General features: G+C 40.5%; 1 protein-coding gene across 1 annotated transcript in view; it reads right to left on the reverse strand.

Annotated features, from left to right (window-relative positions):
• Nucleotides 1-373: 373 nt before the first annotated feature.
• ptpn9a (protein tyrosine phosphatase non-receptor type 9a) overlaps nt 374-22,669 on the reverse strand; it is an 81,698-nt gene continuing 59,402 nt past the window's right edge. Inside the window, exons 7-13 of the mRNA XM_034175977.1 lie at nt 21,497-21,813; nt 14,327-14,414; nt 13,401-13,470; nt 13,203-13,281; nt 12,938-13,088; nt 4,110-4,317; nt 374-1,060 (exon numbers count right to left, since the gene is read on the reverse strand). Coding sequence (XP_034031868.1) covers nt 870-1,060; nt 4,110-4,317; nt 12,938-13,088; nt 13,203-13,281; nt 13,401-13,470; nt 14,327-14,414; nt 21,497-21,813 — 1,104 coding nt within the window. The 3' untranslated portion in view covers nt 374-869. The remainder of the gene's footprint in view (nt 1,061-4,109; nt 4,318-12,937; nt 13,089-13,202; nt 13,282-13,400; nt 13,471-14,326; nt 14,415-21,496; nt 21,814-22,669) is intronic.

Here is a 22,669-nt window from a genome sequence, read left to right on the forward strand (position 1 = left end):
TGTCAAATAAAATTTGGATCTAGTTGGCCAGCACACACGCACTAGAACTTCTCAAAATGATTTATGACAATGGGGGGTCTATAAAATTAAGTATAGTTTGTCAAAAAAAAAAAAAAAAAAAAGTTGTCTGTTTTATAGATCTTTTCCCAAACTATTTTTGTATTCCAGAGTCAACCTTCTTGTCACGTTGGATGTAAATCAGTTAAGTGATTTTTAATTTTTTTTTTTTAAGAATGACATTTTAATCATGTGAACAATCAAACCAGCGAGTTGAAAATAATAACCTCCTCGATGGCATTAGAAACATCAGGAGTTGCCTCATGCCCACAACCACATTATCTGTGTAAGAATTAATTATGGGACATTCCTGAGGCTTCAAACAAGACTGAACAGTCACTGAAACATCTCTTAGTGATCCTGTTAACTTTAGTATTGGCAAAAAAAAAAAAAACTGGATAAATTGCAAATTAATTCAAATTCAATGGTTACTGTGAAATAAACAAGTGGATAATGACTGAATTAAATTGGAGTGAACTGCTCGTCTTCCAATAAAGTGGCAAATACTGGAAATAAAGAAGGCTTAATAAGTATTCCTCCCATCTCTTACCCCACTGAACACAGAACTGCATAAACACTAAAGCCGTTGGTCGACTCACACAAACATGTATGTTTCAACAAAATCAGAACATCACATTACTTTCAGTACTCTGGCTCACCAATGAAGAATGACCTAGTTTCCAAAGACAGCTTATGTGAAGACGAATGTTTCCTGGGTTCACTAATTGGTCACACAACACATCTTGGGGATAAGGGATTGACTGCAGAAATCTTGCGACGCTTGTATTGGTTACCACCGTCTAGGCAGAATCTCACGGATTGGCTGGGAGCAGGCCCTGCCTTTGGGCATGCTCCAAAATGGCATTGTAGCAGAAGTAGTATTGGTCTGGCGTTTGAATGCTGAAGGCTCTCTGTGTTCTCATACGACGTACTGTCTGGCACACGTTTAGTGAGCCCACATCTTGTAACTGGGACAGACAGATGTCCAAGGCGCAGAAGGTACCTGTGGACCACAGACTGTCAAGAGTCACAAAATTGACATTTATAAAGTAAAATTTAAAGACATCAAAACTGGACTGCCATGCAGAAGGAAAACACTCAGTACTTTAAATGTGTACTTTTTATACGTGTCAGCAGGAATGCAGAAGTAGGTATTGTTTTTGGTCCTACAATTACGGTGATTTGATTTTGTGAAATGTCAGTAAAAAGACAAGGTAAAAGGCAAAGAATCAAATCATTTGGGCCCAATGTGCATACAGTAGTGTTCAGAATAATAGTAGTGCTAGTATATTTCTTATTGTTACATGGGAAACAAGGTACCAGTAGATTCAGTAGATTTTCACAAATCCAACAAGACCAAGCATTCATGATATGCACACTCTTAAGGCTATGAAATTGGGCTATTAGTAAAAAAAAAAAGTAGAAAAGGGGGTGTTCACAATAATAGTAGTGTGGCATTCAGTCAGTGAGTTCTTCAATTTTGTTGAACAAACAGGTGTGAATCAGGTGTCCCCTATTTAAGGATGAAGCCAGCACCCGTTGAACATGCTTTTCTCTTTGAAAGCCTGAGGAAATGGGACGTTCAAGACATTGTTCAGAAGAACAGCGTAGTTTGATAAAAAAGTTGATTGGAGAGGGGAAAACTTATACGCAGGTGCAAAAAATGAGAGGCTGTTCATCTACAATGATCTCCAATGCTTTAAAATGGACAAAAAAAAAACAAAGACGTGTGGAAGAAAATGGAAAACCATCAAAATTAATAGAAGAATAACCAGAATGGCAAAGGCTCACCCATTGATCAGCTCCAGGATGATCAAAGACAGTCTGGAGTTACCTGTAAGTGCTGTGACAGAAGACGTCTGTGTGAAGCTAATTTATTTGCAAGAATCCCCCGCAAAGTCCCTCTGTTAAATAAAAGACGTGCAGAAGAGGTTACAATTTGCCAAAGAACACATCAACTGGCCTAAAGAGAAATGGAGGAATATTTTGTGGACTGATGAGAGTAAAATTGTTCTTTTTGGGTCCAAGGGCCGCAGACAGTTTGTGAGACGACCCCAAAACTCTGAATTCAAGCCACAGTTCACAGTGAAGACAGTGAAGCATGGTGGTGCAAGCATCATGATATTTGCATGTTTCTCCTACTATGGTGTTGGGCCTATATATCGCATACTAGGTATCATGGATCAGTTTGGATATGTCAAAATATTTGAAGAGGTCATGTTGCCTTATGCTGAGGAGGACATGCCCTTGAAATGGGTGTTTCAACAAGACAGTGACCCCAAGCACACTAGTAAATGAGCAAAATCTTGGTTCCAAACCAACAAAATTAATGTTTTGGAGTGGCCTGCCCAATCCCCGGACCTAAATCCAATTGAGAACTTGTGGGGTGAAAAAAAGATACTTGTGGTCAAAAAAGCTGTTTCTGAAGCAAAACCATGAAATATGAATGAATTGTGGAATGTTGTTAAAGAATCTTGGAGTGGAATAACAGCTGAAAGGTGCCACAAGTTGGTTGACTCCATGCCTCGCAGATGTGAAGAAATCATGAAAAACTGTGGTTATACAACTAAATACTAGTTTAGTGATTCACAGGATTGCTAAAAAAGCAGTTTGAACATAATAGTTTTGAGTTTGTAGCGTCAACAGCAGATGCTACTATTATTGTGAACACCCCCTTTTCTACTTTTGTTTTTACTAATAGCCCAATTTCGTAGCCTTAAGAGTGTGCATAACATGAATGCTTGGTCTTGTTGGATTTGTGAGAATCCACTGAATCTACTGGTACCTTGTTTCCCATGTAACAAGAAGAAATATACTTAAAACCTGGATTAATCTTTTTAGTCACATAGCACTACTATTATTCTGAACACTACTGTATATAAGAGATATTTAAACAATTCCGATGAATTGGTTAAAGATACACCTACGATTGCTATTAAACACTAAGATGAAATCATGTCACTTTTATATTGGTCACTTGATGTTGGGTGACCATGAAAGGTGAAACAAGGTCATAACTGTTAACTAGGGACACCCTAATCTGATCAGTGACCTGCACAGGACCCGATCAAGTCTTTTTTGATTGATCATATCAGATTTAGTAAACATGAGTCTCAGATATTGTGTCTTGTTCAGCTTTATATCAGTGCTTTGTTGTAGTTCACCAGGATTGCTGTGGGACATGTTTTAAAAGCATATTCATGCTCTTCTTCGCTTCAACTCTTAACTCATCTAAATTCTGGGTCTTTTAGTGAAAGCTTAGGGTTAGTGGCTGGTGATCACCTTAGTATTTCTTTTGTTTTTCTTGTTGCTTAATGTTGACAAATTATACTATATTTATTGTCTTTCTGATGCCCAATTCTGTTTTTTTCCTCTTTGTTTGAGATGCAGCTCCATCCAGAGATGGGTGTGGTGTCTGTTTCTGCAACCCTCCTGTTCTGTGCACCAGTAACATTTCCTGTATATTCGTTTTGTGAATAGTTTTGTAAATTGTCGATAGCATGGCCCAAGCAGAGGGTCACCCATTTGAGTCTGGTCTGCTTGAGGTTTCTTCCTCAAATCACCAGAGGGATTTTTTCCTTACCACTGTCACCTGTGTGCTTGCTCTGGGGGTTGGTAAGGTTAGACCTTACTTGTGTGAAGTGCTGTGAGGCAACTTTGTTGTGATTTGGCGCTATATAAATGAAAATAAATTGAAATTCAACTCGCCACCAAGTCGATTTCTGATGGATGGTTGGATGAGATACACTTCTTACCAGTGAATCAGGTCATGCTTTTCAAATGAATACCCCCCCCCCCCCCCAAAACAATTGCAGCACTCCTAATTGTTAGAGAAACTGTATATATATATATATATATATATATATATATATATATATATATATATATATATATATATATATATATATATATATATATATATATATATATATATATATATATATATATATATATATATATATATATATATATATATAATGTGTGTGTGTTCAATATTGCAGATATCAATCATCAAGAGTCAAACTTTAAGAAAGATGACCCGAGCACCTCACCTGTTCTCCCAATCCCTGCACTGCAGTGAACCACAATGGGAGGTCCCAGTGGGTGTCCTGTCCACTTTTGTCCCAATGTCTTCACCATCTTCTTCTGCTGTCTCTTCACAGCTCCCAAGAAGTCGATGAGGGTCACTGCTGAGGTGGGAACGCCGTAATCCGGCCAGCTTAGGTACTGGAAATGACTCACTTGTCTCTGTTCACAGGTCTGTTAGAAATAAAAATAATCACAATAATGCACTTTTATTTATGATGTTGAAAATTTAATTCTGCTAATGAAATAAACATTTGTACTATATTCAAAGTGTAATTACCATCAACATGCTGTATTTTGAAGTTACGCTGCATCAAATTCACAGCGCTTCACTTTTTCCACATTTTGTTATGTTACAGCATTCTTCCGAAATGGATGAAATTCATTTGTTCCTCAAAATTCTATACACAATACTCCATAACGATAATGTGAATTTTTCTTTTTGAGATTTTTGCAAAGTTCTTAAAAATAAGATAAAAACTAAGAAATTGCATGTACATAAGTATTCACAGCGCTGCTATGAAGCTCAAACTTGAGTTCAGGTGCATCCTGTTTCCACTGATCATCCTTGAGATGTTTCTACAGCTTAACTGGAGTCCACCTGGGGTAAATTCAATTGACTGGACATGATTGGAAAAGGCACACATCAAAGGCTTGAATAGTTATGTACATGTGATTTCTTAGTTTTTTTTTTTAATTTCTAATAAATTTGCAAAAAACTGAGGGGAGGCATTCCCATGCTGAATGGGAAAATTAGGTAAGAAGGTTTTTACAGTGTTTCCCTTGCATTTTCAATTGGTATAAAATCAGTTTTATCCAGGAAACAAAGGACTTTTGGTGTAATGTGAGTCACACTGTAATTAAAAGTCTACAGATTTATCTTATTTTGTTTGTCATTTCACATCTTGTGTCAACTGGTGCATGCAAGAAATGGTGTCTAAAAATGTATACGGTGCATCCAGAAAGTATTCACAGCGCTTCACTTTTTCCCCACTTTCTGCATGTTACAGCCTTATTCCAAAATGAAGTAAATTTCTTCTTTTTTTTTTACCTCAAAATTCTACTCACAACACAACATAAGGACAACAGGAAAGTTTTTTTTAAAGGTTTGCAAATTTATTAAAAATAAGAAACTAAGAAATCACATGTACATAGGTATTCACACTCTTTGCTCAATAATTGGTACCAATTACAGCCTTAGGTCTTCTTGAATATGATGTCACAAGACTGGTTGCCAAGCTTGTGGCATTATATTTTTCACAGTGTCTGTATAGGTAGGCCTTGGAATAACATTGCACCGGCTCATCCATGACATTACACCCATGTATCGACCCAACTAAGCGAAGAATGAACAAACAACAAACTCACCTAGTACTCAGATCTCAGTAACTACTTAAAGTCTTTCTAGAGGTACCCAAAAAAAAAAATCCTCTTAAGAGAACTAGTACTGAATACAACCATTCATCACCTTAGATCTCTGGTTAGCATCCAGATGTCACAACCATACTGTAAGGCATATGTTGTGATTTATAAAAACAAAGTAGATGCAAAATGTTTTTATATCTACACAAACTGTGACTCATGCATATAAACATTTTGGAGAGGGTTAAAATGTGCCATGTGCAAGTGAGTCATAACTCGTGCATTCAATTCCATGTAATAATACACGTCCCATTCAAGTTGTTAGACATAATAGTGAGCCATAATCAATTGTTTCATTCAATTGTTTAAATATATAATCTGACTCCGCTCTGACATGAAGACACGTTTAGTAATTTATCAGTGACTCAAGTTGCAGCTGCTAAAATGTAAATATATTAGTGGAGGGCATGACTAAATTATTGCAATCATTTGGAGAAGGTATAAAGTCTAGTCTGCTACACTGCCATAAATAAATTGTTTCCATGCTGTAATTTTACAATTAAAATGGGCCCACATTATTTATGCTGCTTAAATTTTACTGTAAGAGAGTTTATCTTAAAGTCAGTCGCACAATGGTGTCACAGCACCACAAAGGATTCTGGAAATATGATCATCTAATTATTCTGTTATTTTGGAAGTGTTATGCTGGTTCTTGTGGTGAGCTTGTTAAAGTTATGTCCATAAGTGATTGTGATGTCAAAAAAAAAACAAAACAAAAAAAAAAACATGCAGTATCATGAGTGAATGTCATTAAAGAATGCATGGGTTCAAAACCAATCATGGGCTTGCCATCATCTCCTCGTGTTGCCCATCAGTGAATTTGTCATCTCAGTGGTGTGACCACACACAAACTCCTTGATCACCATTTCAGACAGGTATTTTTGTTTTCTCCCTTCTCTTTATGGTTGCCATGATAAGGATACATTTCACGCTTCATGTGCATGTTTGAATATTCATGAGGTGTTTTACATTAATCATGTGTGGTTGAATGTGGGCGTGTAGAGGGCGGGATATGAATCATATCAACATTTGCACAATTCAAAGTAGTGTCTGATATCTATGGATTTTGCTTGCAGATATGAACACTAACTTTTTAAATCTTTTCTTGTTTGTTTGTTTCCCAGTTTTGCAGTTTGTTCATATGTATACTTTTAGTATGACTCCAAAGTAATGTTTTACAAATGAGGCCCCTGATGTGTTATCAGATGGGTGGCAGACTCAAGGTTTAGCATTCTGGGGAAAAAATAGCTCTTGGAAGATGAAGCATCGAGTCCTTTTACCTGTGATGGCACAAGGAAATCCACTGGAAGACAACAGACAAAATGATCAATGATCACCACTTTAGGAACATCAAATGTGTAGCTGTTTGCCTCATGGACTTCGTGCTTATGCAGCATGAGTTCAAGATAAATTTCCCTAAGGGACAATAAAGTGTATCGTATCATAACCATGTGGCTGTGTGTGTGTGTCCTGCAAGTAACCAAAGAACATGCTGGATTACACCAGACAGGGAAGCAGGTCAGCTCCTTGAGGAGTTCAGAGAGGCCACGGGAATAGGAATTTCATTTAGCCTTAAAGAACGTCTGGGAAGCCTCACATTCTGCTGGGCTCAGACAGGAAAAAGAACTGCTGACCTCAACATAGGATATTATCGAGTGGTGGATGACACACTGAGAAACTCCTGAATAGGCCAACACTCCATCCGTGACAGCGTCACACAACACTAAAAGGCCCAAAGCCAAATGGAAGCCGTTTGACATGTCTCGGGCATGACAAAACCCTTTTGCCCATAATGATAATCATATTACCCCAACTGTCAACTAGTGGCAGTTGGGGTAATATGTTGAAAGATGGGATACTGGCAGTCATAAATAAAGTAAAATACAAAATTAGTGGAAGAAATTGGGAACTGTGATGTTGCTGTGTAGTTTGAGTGATTACACAATGACCCATAAAAAGTCTGAGCTTGTTCAAGGACATTTTTAGTTGTCCCAGCTGGGCATGGGTTTTGTTTACATAGATATGATGCCATTGGGTATGCAAGGACACAAGATAGACAAGAATAGCCAGGCTAGGGTTGTAAAGTCAACCAACTGATCATTTAGTGAACAGCACAATCACAACAATGCATCCTGGGATAATTGGATTTTACAGTCCCCCATCACACAATGTGAGATATAATCAGCTCTTGGTGTTATTGGACAGTGGCAATTTTTTGAGTTTTTTTTTCCCCCCCTGTACACCACCACAATGGAACTGAAACAATCAAGATGTGTGTTCAGTGTGGAGACTTTCAACGTGCAAACTCCACACAGAAAGAAGGCGGGCAGCGATCCCAGGTCCTTCTTGCTGTGCGGCAACAGTGCTAACCACTGAGGCACTGTACCGCCTAACCCCTATTGTTGTGTGAATAAAAGATGGAGCGACCGACCTGTAACAGTTCTGCTCCAAACCCAGTAACAAATACTGAACTGATGGCTGCTCTTGGCTTCTGTATAAACATGTGCCATCTCATAGTTTGTGTGTTTCCATCCAACATGCTCTGCTTGTGTACCAAAGGAAAGCACCACCAGTCCAAAACACACGTGAGCCATCCCCGAAATGGTCAAAATAAACCGTCTCCAAGGTCAACCGTCTCCTTGTCACTCAAAATGCCTTGTTAGACTTTGTTCACATCAATCATTAAGAAACACATACAGTATGGTATTGTGTGGTAAATCTGCCTTGAGTAGGCAAATCTCAAAACAACTGACCAGCTCTTTTCACTCACAGAAGGAACCTGGAGGGGGCCTGGGAGTATGCCCATCAAGTCTAGATGTGTTTTGTAGAGTTGGAGAAGGCGTATGATTGGTTACCCTGGGAGATACTGTGGGGAGGTGCTGCGGGAGTATGGAGTGAGGGGGGTCCCTTCTCAGGGCCATCCAATCTCTGTACTCACAAAGCAAGAGCTGTGTTTGGGTGCTCTGCAGTAAGTAAGACTTGTTTCTGGTGGAGGATGGCCTCCGCCAGGGCTGCCTGCGCCTTGTCACCAATCCTGTTTGTGATATTAATGGACAGGATATCGAAGTGTAGTTGGGGGGAGGAGGGTTTCCCGCATGGTGGGCTCAGGGTCTCATTGATGCTTTTTGTAGATGATGTGGTCCTGTTGGCTTCATCAGTCTGTGACCAACACTCAGTGGCTCGGTTCACAACCGAGTGTGAAGCGGCTGGGATGAGGATCAGCACCTCCAAATCTAAGGCCATGGTTTCAGCAGGAAACCGATGGATTGCCTACTCGTGGTAGGGAATGAGGTCTTGCCCCAAGTGAAGGAGTTCAAGTACCTCGGGGTCTTGTTCATGAGTTAGGGGACAATGGAGCGTGAGATTGGCCGGAAAATCTTCGCTCTACTGTACTGTTGTGACAAAAAGGGAGCTGAGCCAAAAGGTGACCCTCTCGGTCTACTGGTCAGTCTTCATTCCTACTCTCACCTATGGTCATGAGAGTTGGATCATGACCGAAAGAACTTGAATGTGGGTACAAGTGGCTGAAATGAGCTTCCTCAGGAGGGTGGCTGGTGTCTCCCTTAGAGATAAGGTGAGAACCTCAATCATCCATGGGTAGCTCGGAGTAGAGCCGCTGCTCCTTTGCGTTGAAAGGAGCCAGCTGAGGTGGTTCGGTCATCTGGTAAGGATGTCCCCTGGACACCTCCCTGGATCCATCTGGGAGGAGACCCCGGGGAAGACCCAGGACAAGATGGAGAGATTATATCTCCACACTGGCCTGGGAATGCTTCGATATCCCACAGTCAGAGGTGGTCAATGTGGCCCGGAAAAGGGAAGTCTGGGGTCCCTTGCTAGAGCTGTTGCCCCTGCAACTCAATCCCGGATAAGCGGCTGAAGATGAGTGAGTGAGTGAGTATTTTAAATCAGGAACATGCCCTATTTTGGGTGAATTTCACAGATTTCAGCACCAAAAGTCTGTATTTTCTCCAAAATTCCCAAATTCTGCAAGGATGAATTGTGAATAGAGCTTAGATAAAGCAAACAAAACCATCAGGATGAAAATCAATGTATACCAGGTTTAATCTGGCTAGATTAGACTGTTTCTGAAGAGCGTGCATGCAGTCTTTGTGGAGGACTTGCAGACTTAAGACAAATTACCCTAAAGCAACCTGGGAGACGTGCCATGACAAGACCCTGAAGACCGTTAGGGGTTACTTTGGAATTATCAGTGTTCACAGAATGTCACAAAAGGAGGCGTTTCTTCTCAACAAATGCCCTGAATAATATCTGGACGACTCATGTGGCTTGGTGACAATTTGGGGCTGTACAGGGAACTGGAAAAAAAAGGGCTTTTGAAGGCACTGAAAGTAGACAAAGAGGTATTTATTTGAAGAATCCACTGCATGAGCTGTTTACAGAGGACTCAAAGCATTATTTTCTTCTGAAACTACAGGTTTTGCTATTGCAGTTATTTCAAGTGGCGTCATGATCCTGATGAATGATTCTGCACCCACTGGGTCGGCAACTATGAGCAGGCTGATTTACCTGCCAGGCTGTTGGACATGGCTGGTGTTAGCAGCATTGTGGCTAATTCTTAAATCAACTGTAAAAACTCTATCACATTACCAGAATCAGGAAACAGCTCAAGGCTGCAGAGATCTGTGGTATTCAGGCTGAATTTCAGGTGGGAGGAGGAACTCAGTTCTCTTGGCATTGCACAGAATCTTTGCTTCCATTTGCCATCCCAACTGACTAGGAGAGAGAGTGTGTTGACCATCTCTGGAAAGGAATATTACACAGCTTTTTATGACTGCATTCTAGCCCCGTGAGTACTCATAGAATGCAAGCATGAAGATCGGCAGTGCTTCTTTCCAGCCTATGTTGATTTTCACAAAGTGTTTGATTCAGTTGATTGGTCTGCTCTCTAGGACATGCTGAGATTACATGAGATCCCAAAAAGTTACTGGCCATCATAATCAGCATGTACACACATACTGGAAATGCTGTGAAGAAGCACCAGTGAAGGCTGGTGTTCATCAGGGGTATGTTCTGGCTTCTACACTGTTCAATCTTTGCATGGACTGCGTTTTGATTAGGATTGTGGAAACTAGTGATTTAGGTGCTTTGCTGGCAAGGAAGGTTTTTACTAACCTTTAAGTTTGGAGAGCATGCTGTGATCTTTTGAGAAAGTCAGTGGATACCCTGATTACAGCACTTAAGAAGCTGAGTGAGAAGTCTGAGTGTCTGGGTTTGCGATTGTCCTGGATCAAGACTACAATCAAGGCATTCAATGACTTCCTGGACTCAGTGATCAGAAGTGGATGTGTATACAGGGAAAGTGTTGAATTTGTAGAGACATTCATTTGTCTTGGCAGTGACATACACATTTGTAGGTCCTCAGCCTATGAGATCGAGAGATGCCTGGGAAGAGCTTATGGAGTCATGAGGTTGCTGGACAGAAGTGTTTATCTTTGCAGATGTACCAAAGTCCAAGTCTTTAGGGTTCTGGTGCTGCCTGTCTTACTTCATGGTTGAGACTTGGCTGTTAACCAGTGATCAAATGTGATGACTGGATGTCTTTGGTGCTCTGTCCCTTCAGAGGATCCTTGGGGACCACTGCAATAACTTTATTCAGTACTTTAGCATTTTCCAGAATCCCCCTGGTGGCCCCCTGCACTTCCCAGAATGCAGCATCTCATGGCGCATGTAAACAATGGCTTGTGAGGATGTGGATGGCGTTGATCCAGCAAGTTCACAGGTGATTATGATGACAACATGTTCTCCCAAGTTGAGAGGGTTATCTAGAGGAGGTGTAGCACCTGTGATGGACTTCTGCCATGCCTCGATGTTGTCTTGTTGTCCATACTTCACGAGGTGTGTTTACATTGTGCCCTGAACTGGAAATCTGCTGAAACTGACCTCTCGTGTGAGTCATGGACCGCAAGATGGTGCGAGAGTCACAACTGCGAAACAGCGAATATCAAACAACAGTTTACTTAGACTAAGAGGAGGAGTATCACTTGCATTGTGAAGAAGCGTCAGTGTTGACATTTTGACCATGTAGCACATTTCTCTGTGTATGATCCAGCTCATAGGTGCCTGAGTATTGAAGACCCAGTCGCTAGAGAAGGACAATTGGACACCCACATGTGGCTGTGGCAGATAGATGGTTATTTCAGAAATGTGGGAATGGACCGGTTGTCTGCCTTGGTTACTGCCATCCAGGACCCAATGTGGTTTCACGGTGCTGTTGATGTGGCAAACTGCAGTACCAGACTTAACTTCAGTTACTGTGTTAAGTTACATACTTACCAGGGTCACTGTCAATAAGATTCACTGCTCAGCAACCACAGCAGTATAGTTTTTATAGTCAGGCATTCAGTGTATCCTAAATCTGCAGGTATTAATTGAATGTGTGAATTTTGACAATGCCTCTTTTCATGCTACATTGATTTTCACATTGCATTTGGATGAACAGGTGGCTCAATGGGACATGCTGGGAATTTAGAGTATGCCTGCTAAGCTGCTGGACATCATGCCCCCCCGGGTGTGCTGGCAATGTGAATGCTGTTTGGAGTAGAGACAGAGTCTGGCTTCTTCCCTGTGAAATCTGGTGTCCATTACAGACAGTGTGTTCTGGCCCATAGTCCATATTCAGTGCAAACAGTGACTGGTTATTGGAAAGGGTTGTGAAGTCCAGTGACTTAGGTGCATTCATCAGTGGTGAACAGTTCTCAAACCTCACCTTTGCAGACACAGTTGTGACCTTTACAGAAACACTGGACATACTGGTTGCACATTTGAGAATCTCAGTGAGGCATCATTATCTAGACTTGTAACTGGTCTTGATTAAGACCAAGAGTCATACTTTGAAAACTTCCTATACTTGACCCAGATGACATGTTCTACTTGAGTTATAAGGGGTCATGAGGGAGTAATTGTGACACTACTGTTATGTGGCACATTTTCGTGAGCACAATCCAGCACACAGTGGCTCTTTACAGAGGACCACATGGAATGGACAAGGTCAAGGGGATGACCATGGCTACTGCAGATACTTTTCTTTCAGTTGATAGGAATGGATCGTCTACCTTGTACCAGTCAGGATGCAGTAACCTACAGCACCAGCACAACTCTTACTGTCAAGCTTTGTTTTAATTTAGAGATTAAACAGCACATATAAAAAAAATAAAAGTTTTCAATCTTGATTTAACATAAAAAAATATATGTCCAAAAGGGTGCAGCCTTTTTTATAGCCACTGTATGTTTTGTAATACAATCACAGAGCAATATGCAGCAAACGGCACGAGATGACAAACTTGATGATGATTTTGCTTCTCAGAGGTAGACATTTATCAGTCCTAGTCTTTGCTGTGGCTGAGTACTGTACCTCAGTGTTGTGCAGTTCAAGAGTGGTGTGGTTGTAATGGGTGTGGTGGTCCACCCTTTGGTTCACCACGGCTATATGGCCATAGACTTCCTGCCCTCCTTCCTCCAGAGGCCAATACTGTCCACACTTTCTGCGGCTGCCTTCATCTGTTCTGTAGATGAGATGAGATTTTTTTTTCTTACATTTTATTGTTCATTCTGTTTTTCACTTTAAAAAACAAAAAACAAAATCCATAACTGACATTTTACAATTTCAAGTAAATTACCTGGTTGTCATGACAACAACAAGCACATTTTGGTCCCAGACCATTCTCCAGAAATCACCATAAGTCTTTTCTAATGGTCCTAGATGGGACAGCAGTACATGAAACAATTTGTGCCAAGTAACACACAATAATCTCTAAAGATATGTGACTCATCCAGATACAATCAACTGAAATATATATATTTTTTTAAAGTAATACCTTGAGTACCAATGTATGCATTCTTCTGTTTATAGCCATCCATGAAGCTTGCGTTGATGTAGTCTGATCTCTGTGGATACAACAGTTACTAAAATGGCCCAAGTCAATACAAGAAAATAAAAAATGGGAAGGGGGGGGGGGGCTATAATACATAAGCATGCCTAACAGCAAATGTCAGCTGTGCTCTGTTTGTCCCTAATCAAAGTTGCAAGGAAATGCTGATGCTGTAAGCAGGTGGCTTTAATTTGAAAAGACAGTGGCTGAAGACATTAAAACCGCTAGACATTTCACTTCACTCATGGTACCAACATGAAACTTATCTAAACTGACAAAACCAATTGAGCTACAACCCCCCCAATAAATCAATAACACTAACAACACTGTTAAACTAACAAACCACAACAACATTTAAAATGTCAAAACCCCAAACTCCCATGGTGCATTGCATCATAGCATCCATTCTTTATGGGTTAGCTAAAATTGCTAATTTCTCCAAAAATATTTGTCCTATCAACTTTCTGTTTTCACAGCGTTCATCCTTCACCAAAAATGCATAAGCATGCCAAAGGGCATGTAAGTTCTCCCCGGTTTTTGCGTGATCGAAGTCACACACACACACGGGCCACTTGGCTATTATAACGTTGATTTGCCACAGGTACTTTAGTTACAATCAGCAGCTGCCGACAAGTTGTTGGCAGCTGAGGAAGGTAACTAATAAAGTAACTAGTAATCTAACTGAGGTACTTTTAAAACTCAGTAATCAGTAAAGCAATAAGTTACTTTTTCAAGGTGTAATCAGTAATGGGATAACTTTTTCAAAGTAACTGTGGCAACAGTGTATTTGAAAGGGAACAAATTTGGAACTGGTTGGAGTAGAATTAGTTCATTTGAATGAGACACGTGACAGAATTCTGAAAAACACTGACCTCGTTCCTTCTGGGTTTCAAACGAACTCTTGTCTGATCAAGGCACAGCACATCTCCATACCGATTTCTGTCCTGATTGTACACTGCTCTGTGGGGAAAAAATAAATAAAGACTGTCTATTTATTTATATAAAACATACATATACACACTCTCTATACCATTTCATTCAGTTTATTTAAACATTCCACACACAAGGCAGAAGGTAAGAGTTCATTCAGCTTTACCATTTACTGGACCAAATGCGAATTCTTGCACCTCAATGGCTTTTTTTTTTTTTTTTCTTCAAAGCAAAGAACAGATTTTAGCTAATGTCTTGTCAGAGCTGTGAAGTAGAGGGCTGCATTGGGATTGGGTCTCGCCGGCTCCCAGTGCAAATTTGGTGGGAATGGGACGTCACATCTTTGCTGCGGGTGGGAGCGGGTGGTAAAAAAAAAAAAAAAAAAAAAAACACTGTGGGAATGGAAGCGACAGGATGACTGTCAACAAAGGAGAATAGTGTAAAGTATGCAGTGTTCACACAGTACTTTCATCTTAAATAATTTAACAGGAGCAGAAGACATTAACAGAAGCGAACACAGAGACACAGATTCACTGCGCTGTGACAGAGACGCAGCGCAGTGAGTCTGTCTCTCTGTGTTACAGTGGAGCTGTTCAGTTGCTGCATGAAAACAAACAAATGGTTGCGCTATTCCTCACCAATGCATCAAAAGACATACAGACCAGGGAATCCAAACAAACAACCACATGAATCTCTATTAATAAGCCTAAATGATGTGTCTTCTCCCACGAGACGGGAGGAGACACAAAATGAATGCATCTGTATTATTGTACGTGCATACGTTCTCAGCATTTCATGGGTGCGGGCGGGACTGGAATGGACAGGCACATTGTGGGAACAGGCAGGAGTGTAACACACATGTTGCGGGTGTGGGCGGTAATGGTCCGAAATTCAGCAGGAGTGGGAAGGAGAAGTTAGTCTCACGCAGGGCTCTACTGTGAAGTTACACAGTCTAATGGAACAATGACAGCATAACTATCTTTATGTTGGCTCTTTTACATTAAAAAGACTTTACTGTGTGTGAGGTGACTTTAGTAACATGAACTATCTAAGATGTTATTAACTTTGGTACCAGAAAGAGATCACAGTGCCGTTACGGCTGCAGCAGCCACCAAACAGGGAGACAGAACATGTTTACCGGACTGCTCTGGCCAAAACTCGCTCTTGTCCCCCCCCATTCGCTTAAAAGTCATTCTGCATTGTTGTCATCATTAAATTGTTGACATTTGCTATGACACAAGAGGGATACCGGGTTCAACACAATTCGGCTCCGTGTTTAAAATTATTGCAGGCTTTTGTGCAATCCCAGGCCCGATGCTGTCGCATTATCTGCTTACCACTAATCAGGCCACTGCTGTGACAGAAATATCAGCAGGAATGCACAATACATGGCAGATGACAAATTCAAGGAAAAAACAACAATGTGTCTTGGTCACTTACCAGGCCACCACATCCGCCTTGGCATCAACTCTACAACCCCAAATCAGAAAAAGTTGGGGCGATATGGAAAATTCAAAAGGAAAATGTCATCCTTACATTTGACTTCATATTTTGTGTGGTCAACTTCATCTCACTTGTTGTGCATATACATCAATTCCTGCAATTTTTTGGAATGTGCAACACATTCCAAAAAAAGTTGCAACGGGAGCAATTTATTCTAAGTATAAAGGATTAAATCATGACTTTTACACCCAGTTTTCTTGAGACTTGGTATGGTTAGACCTTACTTGTGTGAATCGCCTTGTGGCAGCATTGTTGTGATTTGGCACCATGTAAATAAAATAAATTGAACTGAGCTGAGACAAATCAGGGGATGGATACATGAACATTTCCAAGTGACTGAATACGGTGGAGTATGGACTTAAGTTATATTAATTATTAAGAAATACAAACACTATGATACCTGTAGGGTAAATCTGCATCAGGGAGGCAGTTGTCAAAAACTGAGTGATCATCCTGGAAGGAGACTAGTGAGGGAAGCCACAAACACCCCCCAACTCTGAAAGAATTATATGACCTCTGTGGATGCGAGTCGAAAAACTAGGAATGGTACAAACATTACATCCCCATTCCCTTTTTATGATTTGGGTTGTAAAGCATCTGGAACTCTGCTAATGGGATGGAACACCATTCTTCTAAAAGATATTGCCTCATTTGGTGCTTTGATGATGGTCAGGTACATTGTTGTATGTGTGTTCAGTATCTCCCAGGATTCTTCCTGGGTCTGAAATCTCAACTGGGGGGGCATAAGACCTCATGCTCCCATCAGTCAGTAGGATTTGTATTTATTTATTTTTGTCTGAGATTTAAAAAAAAATGTGTGAACAAACATGTTAATGAGATTGAGGAAAAAGTTATATTCAATTGAAGTAATCAACAAGAAAAGTAATTCAGTCTTTGTTCATTTAATTTGTTCACTCACTCCAAAAACAAACACAAATCTGTGTTGTATTTTAACTTCAGCTTCAGCTGTAGCTTGGCATTAAAATAACTGAGCAGACAAATACTGGTGTGACTGTGGGCCATTCATACCTGCCACTAGCAGCATGCAGTTTAAAATAGAGAAATGATCTCTACCAGATCACACACAACTAATGTTCTACACTTTGCCTGACAAAACCTGTGGTTCTTGGTCAACACTTGTTAGTATCGCTAGTCAGCAATGGTGGGCACAGCTAACCAAAAAGTTAGCTTCGGTAACTGGTAATCAGCTAACTGAAAAGTTATCTTTAACGCTAAACTGCCTAAAAACTTATCAGAAGCTACAGATAACCGATAACTTTAAATTTTGCCTCCAATACGCTCTCAGCTACTAAGCAGCTGATTGAGTTTAAACACCGAACCAATGGTGATCACAAACCCAAACAGCCAATGAGCCAGTGCTTGTCTTTGTGCACTCTGCCCCCTGCTGTAAGAAAGTGTAATTTACCCTGACAAGATACTGTGATCTGGCAATGAGGCAGAGGTCTTGAAATGGAAAGCAGGTTTGAATTATGGTTTTGCTTTAAAAATAAAATTATTCCAGATAGAATAACTACATTAATGTAAACTCTTAAAATGTACAAAGTGATATATAACACGTCTGTTAATTTTAAAATAATGCCCTAATTCTGAAGATTTGAACATTAACACAGATCCCCAAAGGGGATTATGGGTAACTATGCCTCTGCTCATACTGATTGGTTGATTCATTCATTTTATGTAAAAACCAACACAAGTGAATCAATGTAACATGTTGATGTTTACAAATAAACGTGCTTTTGTAAAATATGTCTTTTTTTAATTTGTATAAAAATAAATTTTCAAGATCCCACTAGACAACGCCTAAGCGCACACGTGATGACATCATAACTATCCGGTTAGGGAGACAAGGTTTCTTTCAATAACAAGAACCGTCAAAAAACTTTGTTGTGTGTTGGAATTGTGTGGCGATAGGAATCGCCTTTTGAATGCTTGCATAATGATGTCAGTCGCACAAAGAAATCAAATAATAGTGAAAACATGTTGGGTGCGGGGTTGTAACAGATCAGTCGCTCCGTGAGGCGTCATAACATCAAGCCTGGTTCACATGGCGAGATAATTAGGCCGATATCAGACCCGATCTTCCCTTTACAACAATCTTAAGGACGCCCCGACAATCGTGATGACGCTAAATATAATCTTATCAGATATTCCTGCCGTGTGTGGCTTGTAAGAGCGCTCTGATTTGCTCAGAAGGATGTGAGGAGCTAAATGTGACATGCAGCCAATCAGAAAGCGAGGTGTCTGACCTGGGAATGTTCGTGTGTGAAATCTGTTTGTGTGTGTTGTTTTTACCGTGTGGCTGACAGCACACACTGTACAACTAAACCTGTCAGATCTATGATTTGTTTTTATCTCCATGTGTGGGGTCTCAGGTTTTGGAACCTACAGATAATTTTAAAATCCTGTGGTCGACAACACTGTGATATCACCGGTCGCCAGTAGATGGCAGTGTTCTATGCATTTTGACGCCGGTTATGTCACATGGCCTGAATCACAATTTCGGCTTTTGGAAAAGCAACCTGGGCTTCTTCTGGCCTTTTCACATAAAACAAACACAATAACAACATCTATAAACCCAGAGAATATATTCACGAGAGTTTTAGACACAACATACAAAGAGTTTAATGCTGTTGTCCGTGTGGAGCCTGATCAGAGTGTCTCAAATGCATTTCTTCTGTTGTGAACTTTTACCCATAATGCACTGCGCACACACCATGTCATTCATTCAAAATCAGTGCATTACTTTAAAACTAAATCATATATCTGATATTTACACTTTATAAAACTTCAGACGTGACGTTAATTTAAATAACATGTCCAAAATTAGTTTGGTTAAAATTCTAACCAAAGTTAAAACTCTATGCCTCTGGATGACTTGGGTGCTATTGCCAGCGTATTAGTATGGGGTCAAAAGAAATTAGTTTCTTTTTTATGACCAGTTCTTTTCCTGCAGAGGATAGAGCGGTTTCTTCTAGAACTGGCTCTTCTCTACTTGTAGAGGATAGAACTGCGCATCTACTACAAAAAGCTACATCTGCAAAAATGTTAGCGGGCTAAAAATTATCGAACCAAAACTTATCGGAAGATAATTGGTCTGATGAGGGTTTTCAAAGTTATCTGAAAAGCTAATCCGATAATGAAAACATTATCTTCAATAATTAGTGGTTAGCGTTACTGTGCCCACCACTGCTAGTCTGTTAGTGTAAACCCAATGATGAAAAATTAAGCAGAATGAATACAGTATTCAGGTAGGCTGTGCATTTGCAACACAATGAAGTAGTTTTATTGGTAATTTGTCATTAATTGTAAAATACCATAATATTACTGTATTAAGTGGTATCCAATGAAATGAATGCATTATTAATTGCAATATTTCTTCAGGCAATGGACGCACGATGCCTCCTTGTTCAGGGCTAAGCCCCTTAATCTAATCCTAGATACGCCTCATTTTGACATCATACTGGTAAGATTTAATAATTAACTTTTGCTGGACTTTCTATGACTGGGAAAGAAGTAACACACATGAAAAATTGAAAAACAATTTTTCAAAAACCATTTCAGTGATTGAAAAAAGTTACAAGACTGCTGTCGGGTTAAAAGAAGTTAATTTCTTCTCTTCAACTTTACTGAACACACATGGAGCTCTGTGACCCACAGGCTCTGGATTAAAAAAATAAAAAGGAAATGCCAATGAGATACTTAAATTTATATATTACAAAACATTGGACAAGACGTGTGCTGTCAAAGAGTTGCTGCTACAGGCCATCACAGCTATATGAGCAAGTAAAAACTAAATGTACATATGCACACACGCAGCCCAAATTTAATGCGCACGGAAAAGAACGAAGTGAGAAAAAAAAAAACATACAAAAACGGTTACAGAAGATAAGATATAGAGTGTGTGTGAATAAAAGAGATGCAGCTGTAACGCTGCCCCACACAGCCGTATCTGCCGTCTTGCCGTGTGGTACCACTCCAGCTCTGCACTCTCTCCCACTCTGCTCTATGTGTACCGCTTGGGTCGGCTCGATAACTCGCTTGAGAAAACTGCCAAGATGCGTCCTATTCCCAACTGAGACACAAACCATCTTGGTAGGAGTGTACAAAATGACTGTTTAAAACTGTAGCACAAGAAAATACCACAGGGGGATGGATGAAAATCGATGCAACATCCTGCTCACGAATAAGAAAATTGTGGAATATGTCCCACAAAGAACTATGCGCTGCTATAGTTGATTTTGCACCTTCCCATAATGCCCTGCGCACAGCAGGTCTGGGCCAAGAAACTTAAAATGTGATTTTTATTTTATTTATTTATTTTCTTTTTTTTAAGGAAAATTGGGCCTTGAACCGATTGGAAGAAACTATACAGATCAGTATTGTCAGGATTTCCCCAGATCCTGGTTTTAACTGTTAGTTTCTCCATCAGATGGCGCCCTAGTTTTGTGTCACACCTGGATCAGATGAGTGACTGATTTCTGACAGACTATCTAAACCTGGATTTCTGTTTTTTAATAACCAGATTCTTCCAAGAGCCAAGCCAAATACTTGCATGTCCTTTGCCGTTTGTTGCCTTGCTTTCCTCATTTTGCCTCGCCAGCTTCCGAAACCTCGTCTATGATCCAGACAGATCCCAGGAGGACCAAACCTGATTGCTGCCTTGTAACCTTGACCACGTCTTCCAGCTGTGCGCGCATGATGCTGAAGCTTTCCGCAGCTTAAGCACAGGTAATGCTGGCCGCCTCCTTTAATTCCCGCATTAGAGCGAACTGTCTTCCTGATGTTTCAGACGATTCCAGTACAGCTTCCAAGCAAACCTGGACCCTGTCACTAACTACCTGCACTGCAACGTCACTTTGGGAACTCCTCGGCTCCCGGCATGGAGTGCATCTCAACTAAACGCCATTTAAGTTCTCCTTTGTCTCAGTGGGATCCCGTTCTCACTTGTTCCTGTGCTATGACAAAGAACTATTCCAAGAACTCTGTTTAAGAACTGCATGAACTCTGATACCAAACAATTGAAGAACCCAGCCGAGCTGTATCAAGTCCCTGCTTAATTGGCGCTGTGCTTTAACACGCAGCACTTGACCTCTGACCTTTGGATACAACTTATGACTGTGAACAATTGCTGAACAGTGAACTGTTTTTCTTAAGAAGATAACTTTATTTCATGAACTCTGAAACAACTTGTGTTAACCCTTTTATGAACTGTGACTGTTTTGAGACTCCAGCATTATGAGTGCATTCACTCACCCTGTGTGTCTTTATTCCCCATAGTTCCTGGTTTCAGAGGCGAGCGTTCCACCTGGTCCTGATCCTTGAACCCTTAGTTGACATTCTCCTTCAAGAATGCCTCGGAATCGTGCAGCACCCGGATTTTCACAGCTACAAGCGGGCTGACTTTCACCTCAGCAGACCACCTTTATTTCATTGTTTAGTGTTAATAAATCTCCTTTCGTTCATATTTCGTCCTGTTCCTTGCTCCCTTGCATTTAAGTCCATCGCCAAGTACCGGTCCGGTCCCGTCTGGACCCCGAACCGTAACACTATATGGACCTATCAATGTTTTTGTGGTGTTGTGGACTCACTGTGCGCAGTGGAAGGTTCCAGGCAGGGGTTCTCTGCGGAGCTCCTCATACTCATGATGGATCCCAGAGCGCTGAAGCCTGCCCAGGAGCGTCAGCAGTTCTTGGGGGCGCATGGACTCGGGTCCAGGGACGTGAACGGATGTGTCATCAAAGGGAATGCCCACCAGTTCATCCACAGGGTCAACCCGGCCATTCTGGACAGCCAGTAACTGCTGGTTCCAGCTGTATGTCTCCAGAGGCAGCAGGCCCCCGAGGTGCTGGGGGAGACAATCTCTGGGGAGGTGCTGGCGCAGCTCGGCCATTTTTACCATCTGAACCTGGACTTAGTGAGAAGGGGTTGGAGAGGATGCAATTGGGTTGGTAAGAAGTCACCCATTAACATAATCAGATTTAATAAAAGTAATGAAAAACAAATTTACACACAAACAGTAATTCTTTAAGAACATATCCAAACTTAACATGTAATAAAACAATCTGTTTTGTATTATTTCTACTGGGGCATTTTTAAATCTTTCCACCAGGTTTATGATAATGTACAATAGTAAACAAATGTTAATTTTGATTATTCAATGTGACTGACTGTATTTTCTTAATGCAGATGTGGCAAATAAATTTTGCATTGTCTTTTTTCAGTTGTTACAGTATGTTTAAGAAGAAGAAGTAGTCTCTGAATTGGAGTGCACAATTAATGGCATTATGGTGGTTATCACGATATCCAACGGCCAGTGGTGGGTACAGTTCCGATAACCGATAATTATTGAAGATAATGTTTTCATTATCAGATTATCTTTTAGATAACTTTAAAAACCATTATCGGACTAATTATCTTGCGATAAATTTTTGTCCGATAATTTTTAGACCGATAATGTGGTGAATAAAGCTGAACAGCTACAAACATTTATACAATTTAAAATCAGATGAGCACCTACCTGTTAAATGTTTCGTAGCAGATGTGTAGTTCTACCCTCTGCAAAACAGAGAAGACCTGCTTCTAGAAGAAACCGCTCTATCCTCTGCAGGCAAAAGAGAACTGGTGCCCCCAAAAAAACCGTCATTTCTTTTAACCCCATACTAATACGAGGGCAATATCACCCAAGTCATCCAGAGGCATACATTTTTAACTTATGGTTCAACTTTTAACCAAACTAATTTCGGACAAGTTATTTAAATTAA

Source organism: Thalassophryne amazonica, chromosome 8 (assembly GCF_902500255.1).
Source record: "Thalassophryne amazonica chromosome 8, fThaAma1.1, whole genome shotgun sequence".
In the NCBI taxonomy this organism is placed as follows: Eukaryota; Metazoa; Chordata; class Actinopteri; order Batrachoidiformes; family Batrachoididae; genus Thalassophryne; species Thalassophryne amazonica.